General features: G+C 47.2%; 1 protein-coding gene across 3 annotated transcripts; it reads left to right on the forward strand.

Moving 5' to 3' along the window:
• The first annotated feature begins 8,500 nt into the window (after window positions 1-8,500).
• Window positions 8,501-21,061, forward strand: ZNF74 (zinc finger protein 74). 3 transcript variants are annotated; one of them, XM_029232046.1, is made up of 5 exons: window positions 8,501-8,539; window positions 9,205-9,290; window positions 16,519-16,645; window positions 17,042-17,137; window positions 17,531-21,061. In XM_029232046.1, the coding sequence occupies exons 3-5, from the start codon at window positions 16,612-16,614 to the stop codon at window positions 19,147-19,149; spliced, it is 1,749 nt and encodes a 582-aa protein (XP_029087879.1). In that variant the 5' UTR covers window positions 8,501-8,539; window positions 9,205-9,290; window positions 16,519-16,611; the 3' UTR covers window positions 19,150-21,061. The 3 variants fall into 3 exon arrangements, with proteins under 3 accessions (XP_029087879.1, XP_029087864.1, XP_029087873.1); XM_029232031.1 differs by lacking the exon at window positions 8,501-8,539 and adding an exon at window positions 8,729-8,891; XM_029232040.1 differs by lacking the exons at window positions 8,501-8,539; window positions 9,205-9,290 and adding an exon at window positions 15,843-15,873 and having other exon boundaries at window positions 16,415-16,645.
• Window positions 21,062-21,396: the final 335 nt, after the last annotated feature.

Raw genomic sequence — 21,396 nt, forward strand, 5'->3', positions numbered from 1 at the left:
CAACCACTGTGCCACCAGGGAAGCCCGGGGCTTGCAGGATCTTGGTTCACGAGCCCAGCGTTGGGGGATGCTCCTGCAGTGGGAGGTCCGAGTCCAAACCACTGGACGAACAGAGAACCTCAGACCCCAGGGAATATTCATTTGAGTGAGGTCTCACGGGGTTTGTCATCTCAGCACCAAGACAGCTCTACCCAATAGCCTACAAACTCCAATGTTGGAAGCCTCAGGCCAAACAACCAGTAAGACAGGAACACGGTCCCACTCATTAAAAAAAAGAAAAAAATGAGATGGCAAAAATATATGTCACAGATGAAGGAGCAAGATAAAAACCTACAAGATCAAATAAATGAAGAGAAAATAGGCAGTCTACCTGAAAAAGAATTCATAGTAATGATAGTAAAGATGATCCAGAATCTCAGAAATAGAATGGAAACCTGGATTGAGAATATACAAGAAATGTTTACCAAAGATCTAGAAGAACTAAAGAACAAACAAACAGAGATGAACAACACAATAACTGAAATGAAAACTACACTAGACGGAATCAATAACAGAATAACAGAGGCAGAAGAACGAATAAGTGAACTGGAAGACAAAGTGGTGGAAGTAACTGCTGAGAAACAGAATAAAGAAAAAAGAATGAAAAGAATTGAAGACAATCTCAGAGACATCTGGGACAACACTAAATGTACCAACATTCGAATTATCAGGTTCCCAGAAGAAGAGAAAAGAAAGGGTCTGAGAAAATACTTGAAGGGATTATAGTGGAAAATTTCCCTAACATGGGAAAGGAAATAGTCACCCAAATCCAGGAAGCACAGAGAGTCCCATACAGGATAAATCCTAGGAAAAACACACCAGGACACATTAATCAAACTAACAGAAATTAAATTCAAAGAAAAAATACTAAAAGCAGCAAGGGAAAAACAAAAAATAATATACAAAGGAATCCCCATAAGGTTATCAGCTGATTTTTCAGTGGAAACTCTGCAGGCCAGAAGGGAGTGGCAGGATATACTAAAAGTGATGAAAGAGAAAAATCTACAACCAAGATTACTCTACCCAGCAAGGATCTCATTCAGATTCGATGGAGAAGTCAAAAGCTTTTCAGATAAACAAAAGCTAAGAGAATTCAGCACCACCAAAGCAGCTTTACAACAAATGCTAAAGGAACTTCTCTACGCAGGAAACACAAGAGAAGAAGAAAACCCACAAAAACAAACCCAAAACAATAAAGAAAATGGTAATAGGAACATACATATTGATAATAACCTTGAATGTAAATGAGTTAAATGCCCCAACCAAAAGACACAGACTGGCTGAATGGACACAAAAACAAGACCCATATATATGCTGTCTACAAGAGACCCACTTCAGACCTAGGGACACATACAGACTGAAAGTGAAGGGATGGAAAAAGATATTACATGCAAATGGAAGTCAAAAGAAAGCTGGAGTAGCAATACTCGTATCAGATAAAATAGACTTTAAAGTAAAGACTGTTAAGGGCTTCCCTGGTGGCACAGTGGTTGAGAGTCCACCTGCCGATGCAGGGGACGCGGGTTCATGCCCCGGTCCGGGAGGATCCCGCATGCCGTGGAGTGGCTGGGCCCGTGAGCCATGGCTGCTGAGCCTGCACGTCCGGAGCCTGTGCTCTGCAACGGGAGAGGCCACAGCAGTGAGAAGCCCACGTACCGCAAAAAAAGAAAAAATAAAAAAGAGATATGGAGGGACACTACATAATGATAAAAGGATCAATCCAAGAGGAAGATATAACAATTATAAATATTTATGCACCCAACATAGGAGCACCCCAATACATAAGGCAAATGCTAACAGCCATGAAAGGAGAAATCAACAGTAACACAGTAATAGCAGGGGGCTTTAACACCCCACTTACACCAATGGACAGATCATCCAAACAGAAAATAAATAAGGAAACACAAACTTTAAATGACACAATAGATCAGATAGATCTAATTGATATTTATAGAACATTCCACCGAAAAGTAGCAGAATACACTTTCCTCTCAATTGCACATGGAACATTCTCCAGGATAGATCATATCTTGGGTCACAAATCAAGCCTCGGAAAATTTAAGAAAATTGAAATCATATCAAGCATCTTTTCTGACCACAATGCTATGAGATTGGAAATCAATTACAGGAAAAAAACTGTAAAAAACACAAATACATGGAGGCTAAGCAGTGTGCTACTAAATAACCAAGAGATCACTGAAGAAATCAAAGAAATTTTAAAAATACATAGAAACAAATGACAATGAACACACAATGACCCAAAACCTGTGGGACACAGCAAAAGCAATTCTAAGAGGGAAGTTTATAACAATTCAATCTCACCTCAAGAAACAAGAAAAATCACAGGGCTTCCCTGGTGGCACAGTGGTTAAGAATTCGCCTGCCAATGCAGGGGACACAGGTTTGAGCCCTGGCCTGGGAAGATCCCACATGCCACAGAGCAACTAAGCCCATGCGCCACAACTACTGAGCCTGCACTCTAGAGCCCACAAGCCACAACTAGTGAAGCCCACGTGCCTAGAGCCCGTGCTCTGCAACAAGAGGAGCCACCACAGTGGGAAGCCCGTGCACTGCACCAAAGAGTAGCCCCTGCTCACTGCAACTAGAGAAAGACGTGCACAGCAACAAAGAACAAAAGCAGCCAAAAATAAATAAATATTTTTAAAAAAGAAGAAAAATCTCAAATAAACAATCTAACCGGGCTTCCCTGGTGGCGCAGTGGTTGGGAATCTGTGTGCCAATGCGGGGGACACGGGTTCGAGCCGTGGTCTGGGAAGATCCCACATGCCGTGGAGCAACTAAGCCCGTGAGCCACAACTACTGAGCCTGCGCGTCTGGAGCCTGTGCTCTGCAATGGGAGAGGCCGCGACAGTGAGAGGCCCGCACACCGCGATGAAGAGTGGCCCCCGCTTGCCACAAGTGGAGAAAGACCTCGCACAGAAACGAAGACCCAACACGGCCAAAAATAAATAAATAAATTTATTTATTTATTTAAAAAAAATCTAACCCTACACTTAAAACAACTAGAGAAAGAAGAACAAAGAAAACCCAAAGTCAGTAGAAGGAAAGAAATCATAAAGATCAGAGCAGAAATAAAAGAAATAGAAATGAAGAAAACAAGAGCAAAGAGCAATAAAAGTAAAAGCTGGTTCTTTGAGAAGATAAATAAAATTGATAAACCCTTTTCTAGATTCATCAGGAAAAAAAGGGAGAGGACGCAAATCAATCAAATTAGAGGGGGGACTTCCCTGGTGGCACAGTGGTTAAGAATCTGCCTGCCAATGCAGGGGACACAGGTTCGAGCCCTGGTCTGGGAAGATCCCACATGCTGCGGAGCAACTAAGCCCATGCCCCACAGCTACTGAGCCTGTGCTCTAGAGCCTGCAAGCCACAACTACTGAAGCCTGTGCGCCTAGAGCCCATGCTCTGCAGCAAGAGAAGCCACCGCAATGAGAAGCTTGCGCACTGCAACAAAGAGTAGCCCCCTCTCACCATAACTAGGGAGAAAGCCCACATGCAAAAAGGAAGACCCAATGGAGCCAAAAATAAATAAATTAATTTTAAAATAATAATAAATAAAATAAAATTAGAAATGAAAAAGGAGAAATCACAACTGACACTGCAGAAATACAAAGGATTATAAGAGACTACTACAAACAACTATATGCCAATAAAATGGACAGCCACGAAGAAATGGACAAATTCTTGGAAAGGTACAATTTTCCAAGACTGAACCAGGAAGAATTAGAAAATATAAACAGACCTATCACAAGTAATGAAATTGAAACCATAATTAAAAATCTTCCAACAAACAAAAGTCCAGGACCAGATGGCTTCAAAGGCGAATTCTATCAAATATTTAGAGAAGAGCTAACACAGGTCCTTCTCAAACTCTTCCAAAAATTTGCAGAGGGAGAAATACTCCCAAGTTCATTCTATGAAGCCACCATCACCCTGATACCAAAACCAGAAAAAGATATCACAAAAAAAGAAAATTATAGACCAATATCACTGATGAACATAGATGCAGAAATCTTGAACAAAATACTAGCAAACAGAATCCAACAGCACATTAAAAGGATCATACACCATGATCAAGTGGGATTTATCCCAGGGATTGCAAGGATTCTTCAATCAATGTGATACACCACATGAACAAATTAAGGAACAAAAATCATATGATCATCTCAGTAGATGCAAAAAAAGCTTCTGACAAAATTCAACACTGATTTATGATAAAAACTCTCCAGAAAATGGGCAGAAAGGGAAACTACCTCAACATAATAAAGGCCATATGTGGCAAACCCACAGTGAGCATCATACTTAATGGTGAAAAATTGAAAGCATTTCTGCTAGGATCAGGAACCAGACAATGATGTCCACTCTCACCACTCTTATTCAACATAGTTTTGGAAGTCCTAGCCACAGCAATCAGACAAGAAAAAGAAATGAATACATATTGGAAAAGAAGAAGTCAAACTGTCACTATTTGCTGATGACATGATACTATACATAGAAATTCCTAAACATGCCACCAGAAAACTACTAGAACTAATCAATGAATTTGGTAATGTTGTAGGGTACAAAATTAATGCACAGAAATCTCTGGCATTCCTATACACCAACAACAAAAAATCAGAAAGAGAAATTAAGGAAACATTCCCATTTACCATTGCAACAAAAAGAATAAAATACCTAGAAATAAACCTAAGGAGGCGAAATACTTGTACTCAGAAAACTATAAAACATTGATGAAAGAAATCAAACATGACATAAACAGACAGAAAAATATACCATGTTCTTGGATTGGAAGAATCAATATTGTGAAAATGACTATACTACCCAAAGCAATGTACAGATTCAGTGCAATCCCTATCAAACTACCAATGGCATTCTTCACAGAATTAGAAGAAAAAATCTTACAATTCGTATGGAAACACAAAAGACCCCGAATAGCCAAAGGAATCTTGAGAAAGAAAAACGGAGTTGGTGGAATCAGGCTCTCTGACTTCAAACTATACCACAAAGCTACAGTAATCAAGTCAGTATAGTACTGGCACAAAAACAGAAATATAGATCAATGGTACAGGAAAGAATGCCCAGAGATAAACCCACTCACATATGGGCACCTAATTTATAACAAAGGAGGTAAGAACATACAATGGAGGAGAAAAAGCCTCTTCAATAAATGGTGCTGGGAAAACTGGACAGCTACATGTAAAAGAGTGAAATTAGAACACTCTCTAACACCATACACAAAAATAAACTCCAAATGGATTAAAGACTTAAAAAGACCAGACACTATAAAACTTTTAGAGGAAAACATAGGAAAAACAGTCTTTGACATAAACCATAGCAAGATCTTGTTTGACCCACCTCCTAGAGTAACAGAAATAAAAACAAAAATAAACAAATGGGACTTGCTTAATTAAACGTAAAAGCTTTTGTACAGGGCTTCCCTGGTGGCGCAGTGGTTGAGAGTCTGCCTGCCGATGCAGAGGGACACGGGTTCGTGCCCCGGTCCGGGAAGATCCCACGTGCCGCGGAGCGGCTAGGCCTGTGAGCCATGGCCGCTGAGCCTGCACGTCCAGAGCCTGTGCTCCGCAACGGGAGAGGCCACAACAGTGAGAGGCCCGCGTACCGCAAAAAAAAAAAAAAAAAAAAGCTTTTGCACAGCAAAGGAAACCATAAACAAGACAAAAAGACAACCCTCAGAATGGGAGAAAATATTTGCAAATGAAACAACGGACAAAGGATTAATCTCCAAAATATACAAACAGCTCATGGAGCTCAATATCAAAAACACAAACAATCCAGTTAAAAAATGGCAGAAGACCTAAATAGACATTTCAGCAAGACATACAGATGGCCAAGAGGCACATGAAAATATACTCAACATCACTAATTATTAGAGAAATGCAACTCAAAACTACAAATGAGATATCACCTCACATGAGTCAGAATGGCCATTATCAAAAAAGCTAGAAACATTAAATGCTGGAAAGGGTGTGGTGAAAAGGGAACCCTCCTACACTGTTGGTGGGAATGTAAATTGATACAACCACTATGGAAAAAAGTATGGAGGTTCCTTAAAAAACTAAAAATAGAACTACTATATGACCCAGCAATCCCACTGCAGGGTATATACCCTGATAAAACCATAATTCAAGAAGAGACATGCACCACAATGTTCATTGCAGCACTATTTACAATAGCCAGGACATGGAACCAACCTAGATGTCCATCGACAGATGAATGGATAAAGAAGACGTGGCACATATATACAATGGAATATTCAGCCATAAAAAGAAAGGAAATTGAGTTATTTGTAGTGGGGTAGGTGGACCTAGAGTCTGTCATACAGAGTGAAGTAAGTCAGAAAGAGGAAAACAAATACCATATGCTAATGCATATATATGGAATCTAAAAAAAAGGTACTGATGAACCTAGTTGCAGGGCAGGAATAAAGAGGTAGACAAAGAGAATGGACTTGATGACATGGGGTGGGAAGGCAAAGCTGGGGCGAAGTGAGAGTAGCATCAACTTATACACTACCAAGTGTAAAACAGTTGGCTGGTGGGAAGCAGCAGCATAGCACAGGGAGATTGGCTCGGTGCTTTGCGATGACCTAGAGGGGTGGGATAGGGAGGATGGGAGGGAGGCTCAAGAGGGAGGGGATATGGGGACATGTGTATGCATATGGCTGATTAGCTTTGTTGTGCAACAGAAACTAACACGGTATTGTGAAGCAATTATACTCCAATAGAGATCTATTTTAAAAAATGTTCCTTTAAAAAAAAAAAAACCTACGTCTGATCAGAACCCCCTCTGCCCTCACCCTCCAACCCAAGGGCTCCTCTCCACTCCCTGCAGAGCCTGGGCTCTGGGCCTGCCTCCAGGGACACGCCCCCTCCTGCCCATCATGCCAACAGCTTCCTGCCTCAGGGCCAGTGTGTGTCCTGCTCCTTGATCCTCAGGTCACAGATACCACTGCCACCACCAACCCTGTCTTGCCTCCGGCCCCCAAGAAGGTGTAAAGGGGAAAACTCAGTGTGTTCCTTCCTGTGTAGGAAAAAACCCAGTTGTTCCCGACTTGTCTTTCTTCCCTGTGTTTTCCCTTCCCTTCACAGACAACACTTCACTTCTGACGCTTCTGGTCACCAAATGCGTGGAGGATTTTCCCCATGATAACAATTAAGTTTCTGACCCCAGTAGGGTGTCCGAGGATTCGACTGGATTCTGACACTGTCTACCCCAGGGTGGCATCACACCCCACAGGTTAAGGGATCAGGCCCACAAGAACATTCCCCCCGCCATGTCCCCGACCCCCTTCAGAAGCCTGGGTTTCTGACCGAATTAGAAGTTCCCACGACCCTCTCCTCAGGATCGATTAACTTCTCAATTTTGAAAAGCGAGGGTCTTAGTGTAAGGCCCCTGGATGCCACGGCCCCTCCTGCCCTGGACTGCACAGGGCACTCGCTCCCTTCTTCGAGCTGGATAGCCGCTCAGTACCTGCCACCCTGGCCTTGGGTCCCCACCCAGCAAGGCCTGGGAGTGAGCAGCCACATTTTCCAGCCCTGTGGCGTCCCACCCTCGTCCTTGTTTCTGTGCCCATAGCACCCGGGGCCTCACCATGGAGGTTCCCAGCCAAGCCCAGTAGGGGTCTCACCTTCCCAGAACTCCAGGACCCTCAGGGTGGCCGCCTCTCTACCCATTATGGGGAGGCTGGGGAGTCTGCAGACCCCTCCCCCCAAACCCCACCCTCACTCTACCCCACCCCATCCCCCCTCTGTCAGAAGAAAGGGCCAGGGGCCGAGTGCAGGAGCTGGGCCTTCATGAGGGCCCCTTCCCTCCAGTTCTGGGTGGTCCCAAGCAAAGGAAGACATCTTCCCAGCAAAGAGAAATGGACCCACTCCCATCCCTGGGGATGGGGCAACTGGTAGGTCAAGTGTCAGGACCCAGCAGGTGCCCGTGGGGCCCTGTCCCTCTCACACAGAGGTCACTCACCCTTAATGTTCCACACTTACCCAACCTAAACTCTCCACACTCACCTACCAGGCGTGCGCACACACACATCACACACCTCACACACACACACACCACACATACCACACACCACACACCACACACATCACACACACCACACACATCACACCACACACACACAACACATCACACACACACACAACACACATCACACACAACACACATCACACACACACCCCGAGAAGCAAGCGCTTTCCACAGCAATGGGGGAGAGGGGGCGGGGCCAGAGCGCAAGGTCGCTGGCGCCTTAACTACACTTCCCAGAAGACTGTGCTACACGCTCGTCCGTGCTAGACGTCAGAGCGGCTCCGGCCCCGATGCCCTCTGGGAAATGCAGTCCACCCCTGCGCGGCGCAAAAGATTCCGGGAGTTGTAGTGCCCGTCCGGTCTGAGCAGGCGCACGTCTTGCGACGGTCGCACGAGCTCTTTTGTGGCGGCCGCCGTCTCGTGTGAGGTGGGTGAGCTCGTCCGCGCGGCCGGCCGGCCGTCGGTTCGTCAGCCCGTCCGCCCCAGGCCTGTGTGCCGCCTCCGCGACTCCCAGCGCCGGGCGGCAGAGCCCGAGGCCTGGCTGGCCCGCGCGGGCCCGGACAACGTCGGTGACGGGCTGGTGGGGCGAGCGATGGGGCGAGAGCACAGCCCGGGGCGCGGGGCGCCTGCGGAGCCCGCCTGACCCCGACCCGGGGCGCGGGCCGGCCCCGCGGGGCTGCGCAAGGGTTCTGAGCCCCGGGAGGTGGACCTGCCCCGCCCCCGCCCGGGGTGGCCGCCGAAGGAGGGTGCCATGGAGGCCCCGGAGCCCCGGGAGGCAGGTACGGTTGGCTTGTCAGGCCGTAGGCCTGTGGATTTGCACGGAGAGGGCGGGCTGGGTTCCCGAAAGCGCCCCGGATTCAGGCCTCCTCCTCTTCACCGTGGGCACCCCGGGGATGATGGGGACGGGAATGGAGGCGCTTTTCCTCCGTAACGGGAGTGACCCACACACTGAGTAGCAGAATTAGCCCCGATGCCCTATCAGGTTGTGATGAAGTTGGGGCTCCCTTCCTGCCTCCCCTTCATTCTCCCCGTGCTGGGGGTGCCTGGTGGCCGTGGACAGAGCAGCCCTCTTGACTCATTTCTCCTTTCCAGCTCCGTCCTCTCAGGACCCTGCTCTTCCCCTCAAAGAGATTCCAGAAGATAAATTGGGTCAGGGTCTCCTGGAAGGCAGGTCCGAGGTGAGTAGCTGTCTTTTCTTTTTTGAACATTTCGTTGTTTATGTGGAGGGTTGGCACCTTCCTTCGGCCGCCCAGAATCTTTAGTCATCCAAGGACACCCCACACACACACCTGGGGGCCTGCTCTCCAGTCCTCAGGAAGCTCTGCGCGTGGGAACAGGTGCAGGTGACGCCGGGGTGTGCCATCAACATGAGTGTATGTTCCAGCCTGATTCAGTCCAGCCATGTGTCTGTTGCCGAGGACTGTGCTGTGTGCCCAGCACTGTGCTGGGAGCTCTGATGAGTGGTTCTAGTGCCACCCAAGCAAGTAGGTGACAGATCACATGAGATCACTTCACTCATCTCCACACTCAGGCCCATGGGATGTTTGTAGCAGTTGGTCCTTGTTTGGGGGAGTTTTCCGGGATGGAATTAGGTAGGAGGATGTGGAACAGCTGATGGAAGGCCTGCATTGCAGTGCTGGGGTCAGAGTGATGGTAGCGGGTGCGTCCCTGTGCGCTTTTCCTCTGTACCCAGCTCCTGACATGGGGCCTTCATGGAAAAACTTGGAGTTTTAGAGGATCTGTGGGCTCGACAGGGAATTGGCCCTGGGGCCACTTCTGCAGCTGAGGTGCAAATCCCTCCTTTTACAGATTTTGGGTTTTGCTTCTCATTTTGTTCCACCACCTAAACTACCCCCACTCATCGTAGTGTTTAGAAAGGTGCGCTGGATAAAGACAGTGTGAGGTGGTGAAAGGTCAGAAGGATTGAGAATCCTTTGATTTTTTTAGGATTTGGCAATTCTGTTAACTTACCATTTGAAAAGTAGAAATGACTGTAAAACATGTATGGTGAGATATGCCCAGCTTCTGTAAAGTTAGAATGTGCTGTAGTTCTATAAGACACTTGGGAGACATGACAAGCACATGCAATACATGATCCTTGATGGGTTATAGATCCAAAAATTCTATCAAAGGCATTTAGAAAGATTGAGAAAATTTGAAAATATACTGTATCTTAGATCATGTTGTATGAATATTTAATTTCATGGGTGTGATGATGGCATTGTGATTGTGTCAGAGAACATCCTTAGGAGATACAGGCTGAAGAATGTAAGGTGAGGTGTTCTGATGTCTGCAACTTACCTTGAAAAGGTTCAGGAAAAAGTGGTGTCTGTGTGAGAGTGACCACCTCGGGAGGTACTCCCCTTCTTGTGCACAGATATTATTCCTGAAATACCAGCTTCTCAGGTCTTTGAGTAACTGGTCCTCCCTCCGAAGTACTCTCCCCTCCCAGCAGTCTCATACTACGTCAAGGGTTCTGCTCTGCTGGGACATCCCCCATGATCTGTTCTGACTCTTCCGCTAGTTTTATTTCCACATCTGCCTTTTTTTTTCTTTTTAAATAAATTTAATTAATTAATTAATTTTTGGCTGCATTGGGCCTTCGTTGCTGCGCGCGGGCTTCTCTCTGGTTGTGGCAGGTGGGGGCTACTCTTCGTTGCAGTGTGCGGACTTCTCATTGCAGTGGCTTCTCTTGTTGCAGAGCATGGGCTCTAGGCATGCGGGCTTCAGTAGTTGTGGCACACGAGCTCAGTAGTTGTGGCTCGCAGGCTCTAGAGTGCAGGCTCAGTAGTTGTTGCACAGGGGCTTAGTTGCTCCGTGGCATGAGGGATCTTCCCAGACTAGTGCTCAAACCCGTGTCCCCTGCATTGGCAGGCGGATTCTTAACCACTGCACTGAAGCCCCTCCACATCTGCCTTTGATTCCCACACCCTTTTGCTTCCTGTCCTGCAAAATGAAGACACACCAGACATGGGCTTTTGCTGGTGGGTTGGTAATACCCCTCAGAAAGTCCTGTGCCAGGCTCAAATCCTGTCCTGCTCTTGCCTGTTGACACCTCCATACTGAAACCACGTAGCCTCTGACAGTGCTCTCTCGCCAGCACCGCATTGTGATTTCTCTGGAGCTTTGTTTCTGCCCATTTCCTCCTCCTTTCTGCCAGTGCCATCACATTATGCTTCATCCCTGCATGCCTTAGTTATGAGCACGTTCTCAGCATGTGTCCTCACTCCGACCTTCTCATCTTCCTGAAATCCGGTGGGTTTTTTGGATCAGGTTTATTGAGGTGTAATTTATACACAATAAATTTCTCCAATTTTATATATGTAGGATTTGGTGAGTTTTGGCAAGTGTATACAGTTGTGTAACCAGCACCACAATCACGATATAGAACTTTTCCATCACCCAGAAAGTTCCTTCATGTCCCTTTGAAGCCCATCTTCTCCACCCGCCCCCTTGGCATCCAGTATAATTTTGTCTTTTTAAGAATTTCATGTGGAATTATAAGATATGTAGTCTTTTGTTTCTGACTTATTTCAGTTAGCATTATGCTTTTGACTTCATTTCCTTGTTTGAATCAGTAGCTTGGTCCTATTGATTGTCTAGTGATATTCCATTTGTTTTAGGTTCCTAGGGCTGCCACAGCGAAGTGCCACAGACTGTGTGGCTCAAGCAATAGAAATTTATTGTCTCATAGTTCTGGAGGCTAGAAGTCTAAGATCAAGGTGTTGGTAGGTTTCTTCTGAGCTTCTCTCCTTGGTTTGCAGATGGTGCTTCTCTGTGTCCTCACGTTCCCCCCTCTGTACATATTTGTGTCCAAATTTCCATTTCTTATAAGGACACTAGTTCTACCATTTTAGGACCCATCTTAATGACCTCATTTACCTTAATTACCTTTTTAAAGGCCTTGTCTTCAAATATAGTCACATTCTAAGGTATTGGAGCTTAGGGCTTCAACATATGAATTTGGAGGGACACAGTTCAGCACATAACATTGTTGCATATGTACTCCACAATTTGTTTATCCATTCACCAACTGATGGACGTTTAGGTTGTTTCCTCGTTTAGGTTATTACAAATAAACCTGCTATAAATATTGGAGTATAAGTATAGACGTGTGTTTTAATTTCTCTTGAATAAATACCCAAGAGTGGAATGGCTGAGTCATATAGTAAATATATGTTTAATTATTGATTTTATTGGTCTTTGCAGAGAACCATCTTTTGGTTTCATTGATTTTCTCTATGGCTTTTCTGTGCTCTTTTTCATCAATTTCTGGTTTTTATTATTTCCTTTCTTTACTTTGGCTTTTTTTTGATTGTTTGTTTTGATGTGGACCATTTTTTTTAAAGCCTTTATTGAATTTGTTACAATAGTGCTTCTGTTTTATGTTTTTGGTTTTTTGGCCCCAAGGCATGTGGGATCTTAGCTCCCCAACCAGGGATCGAACCCACACCCCCTGCATTGGAGGGCAGAGTCTTAACCACTGGACCACCAGGGAGGTAGCTACTTTGGCTTCTTTTTTTTTTTTTGAAATGATTTTTTGCTTTTAATTCATTGCATAAATGCTAATGTCCAAATTCAGGCAGGTAGATCTTACAACCATCAGGAGCTTCAACCCTACTAACAGCTAAGTATGCATTTTCTTTTAGCATTGTAGCATTGTTTAATCAAAATAATAAAATAAATAATCAAATCTACAGGAGTAATTATGCAAATATCACCCCACCTACACCAGTGAATTCTTTTTTTTCACAACACACACACACACACACACACACACACACACACTGTATTTTATTTTTACAAGAGATAAATAAACTGACACCAAGCATTGTAAATGGATGACCACAACAAAAGCAACAATGATTGCAGTTACCAAACATGAAACACAGTCATACTATGTCATAATATTGACATTCAGTCCAGTAATTCTCCACTGTAACAGCTCCTTTACTTTGCAGTGAAAATTGATTTGTATATTTTTTGCCTCTGAGTCCTTGTGGGATTTTTTTTTTATTCAAACAGAAAGTCACAAAAATTATAATCATCGTCATCAGTTCACTCAGTCCCATGTAATTAATTTTTTTTATCTTGATCTTTTGTTAGCACTTTTATGAATTCATCAGTTTTCCATTAGAGTTCTGAAAATGCTTATTCATTCAGTTCAGCAGTATAGTCAGTTACCAGAAACCTGTACTTGTCAGAGTCTTTTCCATGAATTCCTTGAAGATGAAACCCTTTTATAGGAACATTTTTGCAAAAGCATCAGCGTACACCCAGAACTGTCTGTAAATGACAAAAGACTTAAAAATGACCACGGTTAAAGATTTGATGAAAGTTCATAATAATGGAATTGACAAGGAAATTTAGTTATTTCTGAGATATACATTTTAAAGTAATAACTAGAATTATGACTTAACATTATACCAGAACATATAAGATTTTTAGAAATTTCATGTAATGTCTGAAACATTTATATTAACATATTTCCATACAAATAACCAAAGAAAGTTTAGTATTAGTTGTTTTTTTGTTGTTTGTTTTTTTATACTGCAGGTTCTTATTAGTCATCAGTTTTATACACATCAGTGTATACTACTTTGTTTTCTTAAGGGTGAAACTGAGGTATTGATTTGACACCTATTCTCATTAGCATTCAGTGCTATAAATTTACCTCTAAGTCCTGCTTTAGCTATATTCCACAAATTTTCTATTGTATTTCCCTTTTTTTCAGTTCAAAATAGTTTCTAATTTTTTTGTAATTTCTCCTTCAACTGTGTATTATTCAGGAGTGTATTGTTTAATTCTAAATATGTGGAGAATTTTCTGGGTATCTTTTTTTTTGCAGAGGGGCTGCTTTGGGTCTTCATTGCTGCGTGCGGGCTTTCTCTAGTTGTGGTGAGCGGGGGCTACTCTTCATTGTGCGTGGGCTTCTCATTGTGGTGGTTTTTCTTGTTGCAGAACATGGGCTCTAGGCACATGGGCTTCAGTAGTTGTGGCTTGCGGGCTCTAGAGTGCAGGCTCAGTAGTTGTGGCACACAGGCTTAGTTGCTCTGCAGCACGTGGGATCTTCCCGGACCAGAGCTTGAACCCATGTCCCCTGCATTGGCAGGTGGATTCTTAACCACTGTGCCACCAGGGAAGTCTGGGTCTTACTTTTTAAATTCAATTTGACAATCTCTAGTTTTTACTTGGGATATTTAGACTATTCACATTTAACATAATTATCCATATGGCTGGGTTTATATCTGCCGTTATGCTATTTGTTTTCTACGTCTTGTATCTTTTTTAATTCTGTTTCACCCTTAACGCTTTCTTTTGAGGTAAACAAATACTGTTTTATGATACTTTTTTGTTGTTGTTTTGTTTTGTTTAGTTTTATGATACTTTTAATTCTTCTGATTTTATTAACTTTTTTTCCTTTTAGTTACTTGATTGGATTCTAGATGGAGTGAATTTTACTTTGTTGGGTGTTGGGTTTAATTCCTTAAATGTTTTGTGATGCAGTGAAATTACTTAGTGTCAGTTGGATCCTTCCAAGGCTTACTTTTAGGTTTTGTTAAGGTGGATCCAGAGAAGTCTTTAATCTCAGGTTAATTTTGCCCCACTGCTGAAGCAGCATCTTTCTGGGGACTTTACTCAGTGTCCCATAGAGCAGGAGGACATTCACTCTGGCCGGTTGGAGCACAGACTGTTCCCAGTCCTGTTTAAGTTTTAATGATTGTCCTGCATACACCTCTTTCTGCTGTTTCTTTCCCTGGTTTGGGGTCATTCCTCAGTCAATCTTGAGCACATCCAGAGTTCCAAGCCTGTGTGGCTCCCTTTGCTGTGGCACGTTGCCCTGAAAATTCTAGTTTCCTGGTCTCCCCAAACTCTGTTCTCTGTCTCCTCAACTCCTTGGACCACAAGCTCTCTCTGGATTCCCACTCCCTGCACTGTGATCAGGGACTACTTCCATGTGGGAAGGTGAGGCTGTTGTAGGGCTCACTTTGTTTGTTCTCAGGGGTCTCTGTTCTGAGCTGTCCTTTGTCCAGTGTCTGGAAATTGACCATTGTTTCATACATCTTACCCAGTTTACTAGTTGTTTGAGGCAAGGAGGGCAGATCTGGTGCCCATTACCCCTTTGTGTCTAGAAACAGAACTTGAAACTCAGTTTTTACCAGGCTGCTTTTTTTAACCAGGTCACTCCTTGGGCCCATGCTCAGAACCTGTTCACACCTGTCCCCCTCCTGCCTTCCCTCCATGCTGCCTGCTGCAGAATGCAGACGCTGTCACCTTGGAATAGATACCTATCTTCATACTCTGGCCACTGTGTCCTGCCTCCCCGCCTCCTCCCTGACTCCAGTTCACTTTACTGCTGAGGACCTGCTTGCCCCACCACTTCTGTGTCCCCCCACCCCCACCCCCACCCCCACCCTATGGTCTGCCCTTTTTTTCTTTTTTAGTATTTATTTATTTATTTGGCTGTGCTGGGTCTTAGTTGCGACAAGCAGGATCTTCGTTGCTGCGTGAAGGGTCTTCAGTTGCAGCTCGTGGGATCTTTTTAGTTGCGGCATGAGGGATCTAGTTCCCTGACCAGAGATCGAACCCGGGCCCCCTGCATTGGGAGTGCAGAGTCTTAACCGCTGGACCTCCAGGGAAGTCCCTGCCTGTCTTCTAATGCATCCCTGTCATGACTGTATGTGGCCTGGGCTGCTCTTTGTTCTCTTCTCATGGGACAGGCACTGGGTCTCCAACCTCTTGGTGTGCCCAGCTGGAGAGGTAAGAAGCCCTGGCCGGCAGAATACTGGGGTTCCAGAGGAGGAGTCACATAAGGGAAGTCATTTGGGACTTTCAGGACACTTGGAAGCAGAGTGACCGAGTTGGGGGGGTTACCCCGAGACCAGGGGCCAGTGTTGGGGGTAAGTGGGAGAAGGTTGCGAGGGGGTGGGCTGGGATGTGGCCCCAGGAGGGCAAGGGAGCAGGGGTCTGGCAGGAAAGAGTGGGGGGCAAGCAGGAAGGACACGGAGCAGTACAGGGTCCTTCCTTAGGGTGCAGTGAGGGCTTTCTGTCTGGGTTTGGGGCCTTTTGCAGTGATGGGACTTGAATAGGGTTTGAGGCTCTTTGTATTATATTTCAAGTTCTGTAAGTTGGCCAGAACTTATGGCCTCAGCCTGTGCCCCCACTGCAGCACCTATACGTGGGCTGCCCAGTTAGCTGGGCCCTCCCAGGCCAGGCCGCGTGGCAGTTCCTGGCTGAGTTGTGGTGTGTGCGTCGGGGCTATAAGACAGATGGTGTCTACAGCCCTATCTTCTGCGCTCAGGAGGTCACCCGAGGTTATCTCTGCTACTGAGGTCCTCAGTCACCCAAAAACGCAAGTGGACTGACTCCCATCCTGGGTGAGAGAGAACATGTGTGTCATTCCAGGAGTTGGTGACTTTCAAGGATGTGGCTGTGGACTTCACCCAGGAGGAGTGGGGACAGCTGGACTCCCCTCAGAGGGCCCTGTACCGGGATGTGATGCTGGAGAACTACCAGAACCTTCTTGCCCTGGGTAAGATGGCTCCCAAGGTGAGGAGGCCGCAGTCTGGGCATCCACCAGTCTGTATGTGTTCCTGAGTCTTCCTTGTGGTATATGCCTCAGGCCCTTGTGGCACCAACTGGCATCTTTGCCTGGAAGTGTGGCTGGTCCCGGGGTGGGGCCCAGAGGAAAGGGAGGGGGTGGACAGGGCCCTGGAAGCCCAGCCTGCCCTAGATGGGGCATGTCAGTACCTGTGGGGTCCTCAGACACACATGTCAGTATGGGTTCCATGTCTGAGGCCCCCTTCCTTGAAGTTGGCACCACCTCTCCGTGCCTCAGGCCGCTGGGGCCACTCCAGGGCTGCTGGGCTTGTGGGCTGGTCTGGAGAGCACAGCACCCAGAGCCACGCCGCTTTCTCCCTTCGCGCAGGGCCTCCCGTCTGCAAGCCAGATGTGATCTCTCACCTGGAACGAGGCGAGGAGCCATGGTGGGCGCCTAGAGCTGTCCCTGGAGGGGCTGGTCCAGGTGAGTGGGCTGCAGTGGGAGGATGTGGAGCCCCACCCCCACTGCCCCATGGGGCCTGCTTTCCTTCCGCGGTCCACTGCCCTGCTCCGTCTGCACCTGCTCAGTGCCCCTCCTGCTCCTCTGTCCTCCCCCCGCCCCCTGGCTCCTTTCAGCATCCCCTGGCTTCTCCAAGGCTCCTTTCCCTCTTTCTTCCTCCTCTTCCCTGCTCGCCAGCCTGCCTGCCTTGCCCTGAGTGCTCCCCTCCGCACAGCCCTGAGCTTGCACTCTCTCTCTCCCCCTGCTGGTCTCTACTCTCTCTCTTGCACTTACCTGTTCTCCCGGCAGATCTCAGCCCTGAGCCCCAGCGCCGCACCTCCGCCTGCTCTCAGAAGGTAGTATCTCCATTTCTTACAGAACCAGAATGGGAGCCGGGGCCTGAGGTGGAGGAGCCATGGTCTCAGCAGCTGTGTGTTTACAAAGAAGAACCGTCATGGGAGCTGATCGCAGGTGGGCTGGCGAGGTCCGGTCTCCACAGCCCCGGTCCTGGTGACAGGGGCGCCCAGGGGGCCCTGGCGACTGCTCTGTCACAATGTGAGCCCGCCAGCGCCAGGGACGGTCCCACAGAGGAGCACCGATGGGGCCATGTGGTGTCTGAGGAGGCTCTTGGCCGGAGGTGTGCCCTCCTGGCCCAGCCCAGCCTTCCCGCAGAAGGAGCCTCTCCGGACGGCTGTGTGGGGAGCGTGCAGTCCAGCAGAGCCAGGCGTCGGAGCCCGGGTGCCGGGAGCGGCCCGTTCACGTGTGGCGAGTGCGGCAAGGCCTTCCAGCGAAGCGCGGCCCTGGCACTGCACCGGCGGTGGCACGCGCGAGAGAAGGCCTACAAGTGCGGTGAGTGTGGCAAGGCCTTCACCTGGAGCACCAACCTCCTGGAGCACCGGCGTGTCCACACCGGCGAGAAGCCCTTCCTCTGCGGCCAGTGCGGCAAGGCCTTCAGCTGCCACTCGTCCCTTAACGTGCACCGGCGCGTCCACACGGGCGAGCGGCCCTACAAGTGCGGCGCCTGCGACAAGGCCTTCAGCTGCAGCTCACTGCTCGGCATGCACCTGCGTGTCCACACCGGTGAGAGGCCCTACCGGTGCGGCGAGTGCGGCAAGGCCTTCAACCAGCGGACACACCTGACGCGGCACCGCCGGATCCACACCGGTGAGAAGCCCTACCGGTGCGGCGCGTGCGGCCGGGCCTTCGCCTGCCACTCGTCCCTGACGGTGCACGAGAAGCTCCACAGCGGGGACAAGCCCTTCCAGTGCGGCGACTGCCAGAAGGCCTTCAGCAGCCGCTCCCGCCTGACGCTGCACCAGCGTGCCCACACGGGCGAGAAGCCCTTCAAGTGCAGCCAGTGCGGCAAAGCCTTCAGCTGCCACTCGTACCTGGTGGTGCACCAGCGCGTCCACAGCGGCGAGAAGCCCTTCCGCTGCAACGAGTGCGGCAAGGCCTTCAGCTCCCACTCCTACCTGATTGTGCATCAACGCGTCCACACCGGCGAGAAGCCCTTCGACTGCAGCCGCTGCTGGAAGGCCTTCAGCTGCCACTCGTCACTCATCGTGCACCAGCGCGTCCACACCGGGGAGAAACCCTATAAGTGTGGCCAGTGCGGCCGGGCCTTCAGCCAGAATCACTGTCTCATTAAACATCAAAAGACCCACTCCGCGGAGAAGCCCTTTAAGTGTCATGAGTGCGGCGAGGTGTTCGGCTGGAGCGGCCCCCTGGCAGAGCACCGCAGGCTGCACAGCAGGGAGAAGCCCTTTGCCGTCCAGTTCGACAAGCGCTTGCTGAGCACTTACTGCATGCCTGGCAGCCTACTGGGTACAGGGGGCTCCGGCGGGAGCAGCGTGGGCCCTGTTGATGCCCTAGGTGTGGCTGAGCTCCTGGGCGTGGTCCCACCCTTGGCCGGAAGGAGTTCCCCGTGGGCAGCAACCCCAGAAATTAACTCATGTGTGCGAGAGACACCCACCTGCCCACCCGGCAACACCCCTTAAGGCTGTCACCTCCTGGGAAGGGATCCACTGTAGGAGAGGAGAATTGAGTGTGTTTGAGGATGTACCGTCTTCCTGTTTTTTTTTTTTTCCGTCTTTTCTTTGATGGGTTTGGAAGTCACTGAGGGGGGACAGATCTTCCCTGCATATGAAAAGGAGGTATGTCAGTCATGTGTCCTTGGACAGCCTCTTGGTGTGATTTCGATCTGGAATTTCCTTTGTAAACTCTTACGTTTAGAATGATAATTAAAAAAAAAAAAACTGCATTATGAAGAGTATTACTTCTAAGTGAACGTTATATTCCAGGAGAGGAGAATAAGCTCAGGTGGTAGCATTTGGGAGAAAGCAAATCTCCTGGACTCGCTCCACTCACATAGCTCTGCTGCAGAGGCATGTTGTCAGTCATGCTGTTAGCGCAGCTGTCTTGGAGCCTGGCCACCTCGTCCATGCTGGAAGCTGGAAGGACACAGGGGTGTGCCTCCAGGGTGCAGTGTTGGCACACAGGTGTCTGGAAGCACACCTCCACCCCGGCTGGCAAGGCCACCTGCAGGGCCGCTCAGGTACCACGTAGCTCAGCCCTGTGAGAGGAGCTGGGCCCCGTGCTCCCCGGAGAAGGAAAAAGACGGTGTTCATCTGGGACTCATGTCATTTCTGCTCAGTTCTAAGCAGATATAAGCTGCCTTCTCAGTGATGATACTTCACATTTGTATAAAGTGCTAGAGTTTATGAAATGCTTTTTAGTATACTTCTTAAACTATGGAGGCAAAATAACCACATTACAGAAAATACGGAATATAGGGGAAAATACCCATAATTCTTAATAAAATTGCATTTCGCACTTTGGTACGTTACCTTCTGCTTTTTGATATTGCAATTTTACATTAAACACGGTGTATACAGTCAACATTCTAATCTTTTTCCCCTGCTTACCTGCATAGCAGGACTTCTTTTTCCCTCAGAGCCTCACTGTCTTTGGAGCTGTCATTCTGGATGGGGGCGTGATGTTCTATTAGCTGTTTTTTTGTTGGATGCAGAAGTTATTTCCAAGTTTTCACTGTTACAAGTCATTCTTCATATAGCATCTTTTTGCATTATCCTTCTTTAGCGTTGTCTTAGAGTAGATTTCTAGAAGTGAGAGTTTTGAGATAAAGGAAATGAACAGCCTAAGGCATCGTTTTAGTATATTTTTGGTTGTGTGATAACAAAGTAATACCGTCTCAGTGTGAGGAGAACCGACAGTAGTTGTCAGGCGTGTCCAGGTCCCGGAGGCCGACGCTGCTCCGAGCTGGGTCCAGACGGGCTTGCTTCTGGGTGCCACGGCGATGATCCCAGGTGTCCGCCCCCATCGTTCCTCCAGCGTCCTTGGGGCTGGTCTCAGGCCCTTCCTCCATGACAAATAGGGAAAGTTCTATTGGACAACTGCATTGGCAAAAGATAGATAAAATCTCGGTTTGATTCATTTTCATACTCATTTTTCCTATTTTAAAAGAAATTCAAATGCAAACATCTTGGGGGGACCCCGGACACCACACCTGCTGTCTGCCTGGCGGGGCTGTTAATGCCCTCAGCTGAGAGCAGCACCTTGCTCTTTGATAACCGGTGAGGTTGAAATGGAATGTGTTCTTATTGTTGGTCTTTCGTCTTGAAAACTGTTTGAAATACTCTTTGGCCCCCTTCCATTGAAGTCTCGATGTTCTTTTATTTACATATAAACTTTGTTTTCTGATCATACACATAATACATGTATATTGAAGAAATTTGGGAGAAAAAATCAATTTTATAAGAATTAAAATGACCCTTAGAATCAGTTCACAGGTCATGACCTGGAGATGGATTTCTTTCTGTTTTTTTCCTCTGCATGTATACACGTCTTTTTTTTTTTTTTTTTACAGAAAAAGTGTAAAGGGCTTTATTATAGGCGAAATTATTTAAGTCAATAAATTTTTAAGGAATTGTACATGTTCTGATTCATTCCACTGCCAATCACCTTAGCTTCTCCAGTATTAGAGTAATAATCTTCAAAATAACCCTTTCAAAAAAGAATTTTTGCTCAATCCATAGTTGTGAGAGTCAGTCCACAATTTTTTTAGTTGAGCTTCTTTGATCTTTAATGGAACATTGACACACTTCAAAAATTCCCCTCTGGGCTTCCCTGGTGGCACAGTGGTTAAGAATCCGCCTGCCAATGCGGGGGACACGGGTTTGAGCCCTGGTCCGGGAAGATCCCACATGCTGCAGAGCAACTAAACC

Source organism: Monodon monoceros, unplaced genomic scaffold (assembly GCF_005190385.1).
Source record: "Monodon monoceros isolate NGI ecotype Baffin Bay Population unplaced genomic scaffold, NGI_Narwhal_1 Super_Scaffold_1, whole genome shotgun sequence".
In the NCBI taxonomy this organism is placed as follows: domain Eukaryota; kingdom Metazoa; phylum Chordata; class Mammalia; order Artiodactyla; family Monodontidae; genus Monodon; species Monodon monoceros.

What these genes read in the sequence shown, in the direction of transcription:
- ZNF74 (XM_029232031.1), top strand. Translation starts at nt 8,864, where the DNA reads ATGGAGGCCCCGGAGCCCCGGGAGGCAG. An exon ending in TCCTGGAAGGCAGGTCCGAG is followed by an intron (nt 9,291 to 16,518) that starts GTGAGTAGCTGT and finishes GTGTCATTCCAG; the next exon opens with GAGTTGGTGACTTTCAAGGA. An exon ending in CCCTGGAGGGGCTGGTCCAG is followed by an intron (nt 17,138 to 17,530) that starts GTGAGTGGGCTG and finishes CATTTCTTACAG; the next exon opens with AACCAGAATGGGAGCCGGGG.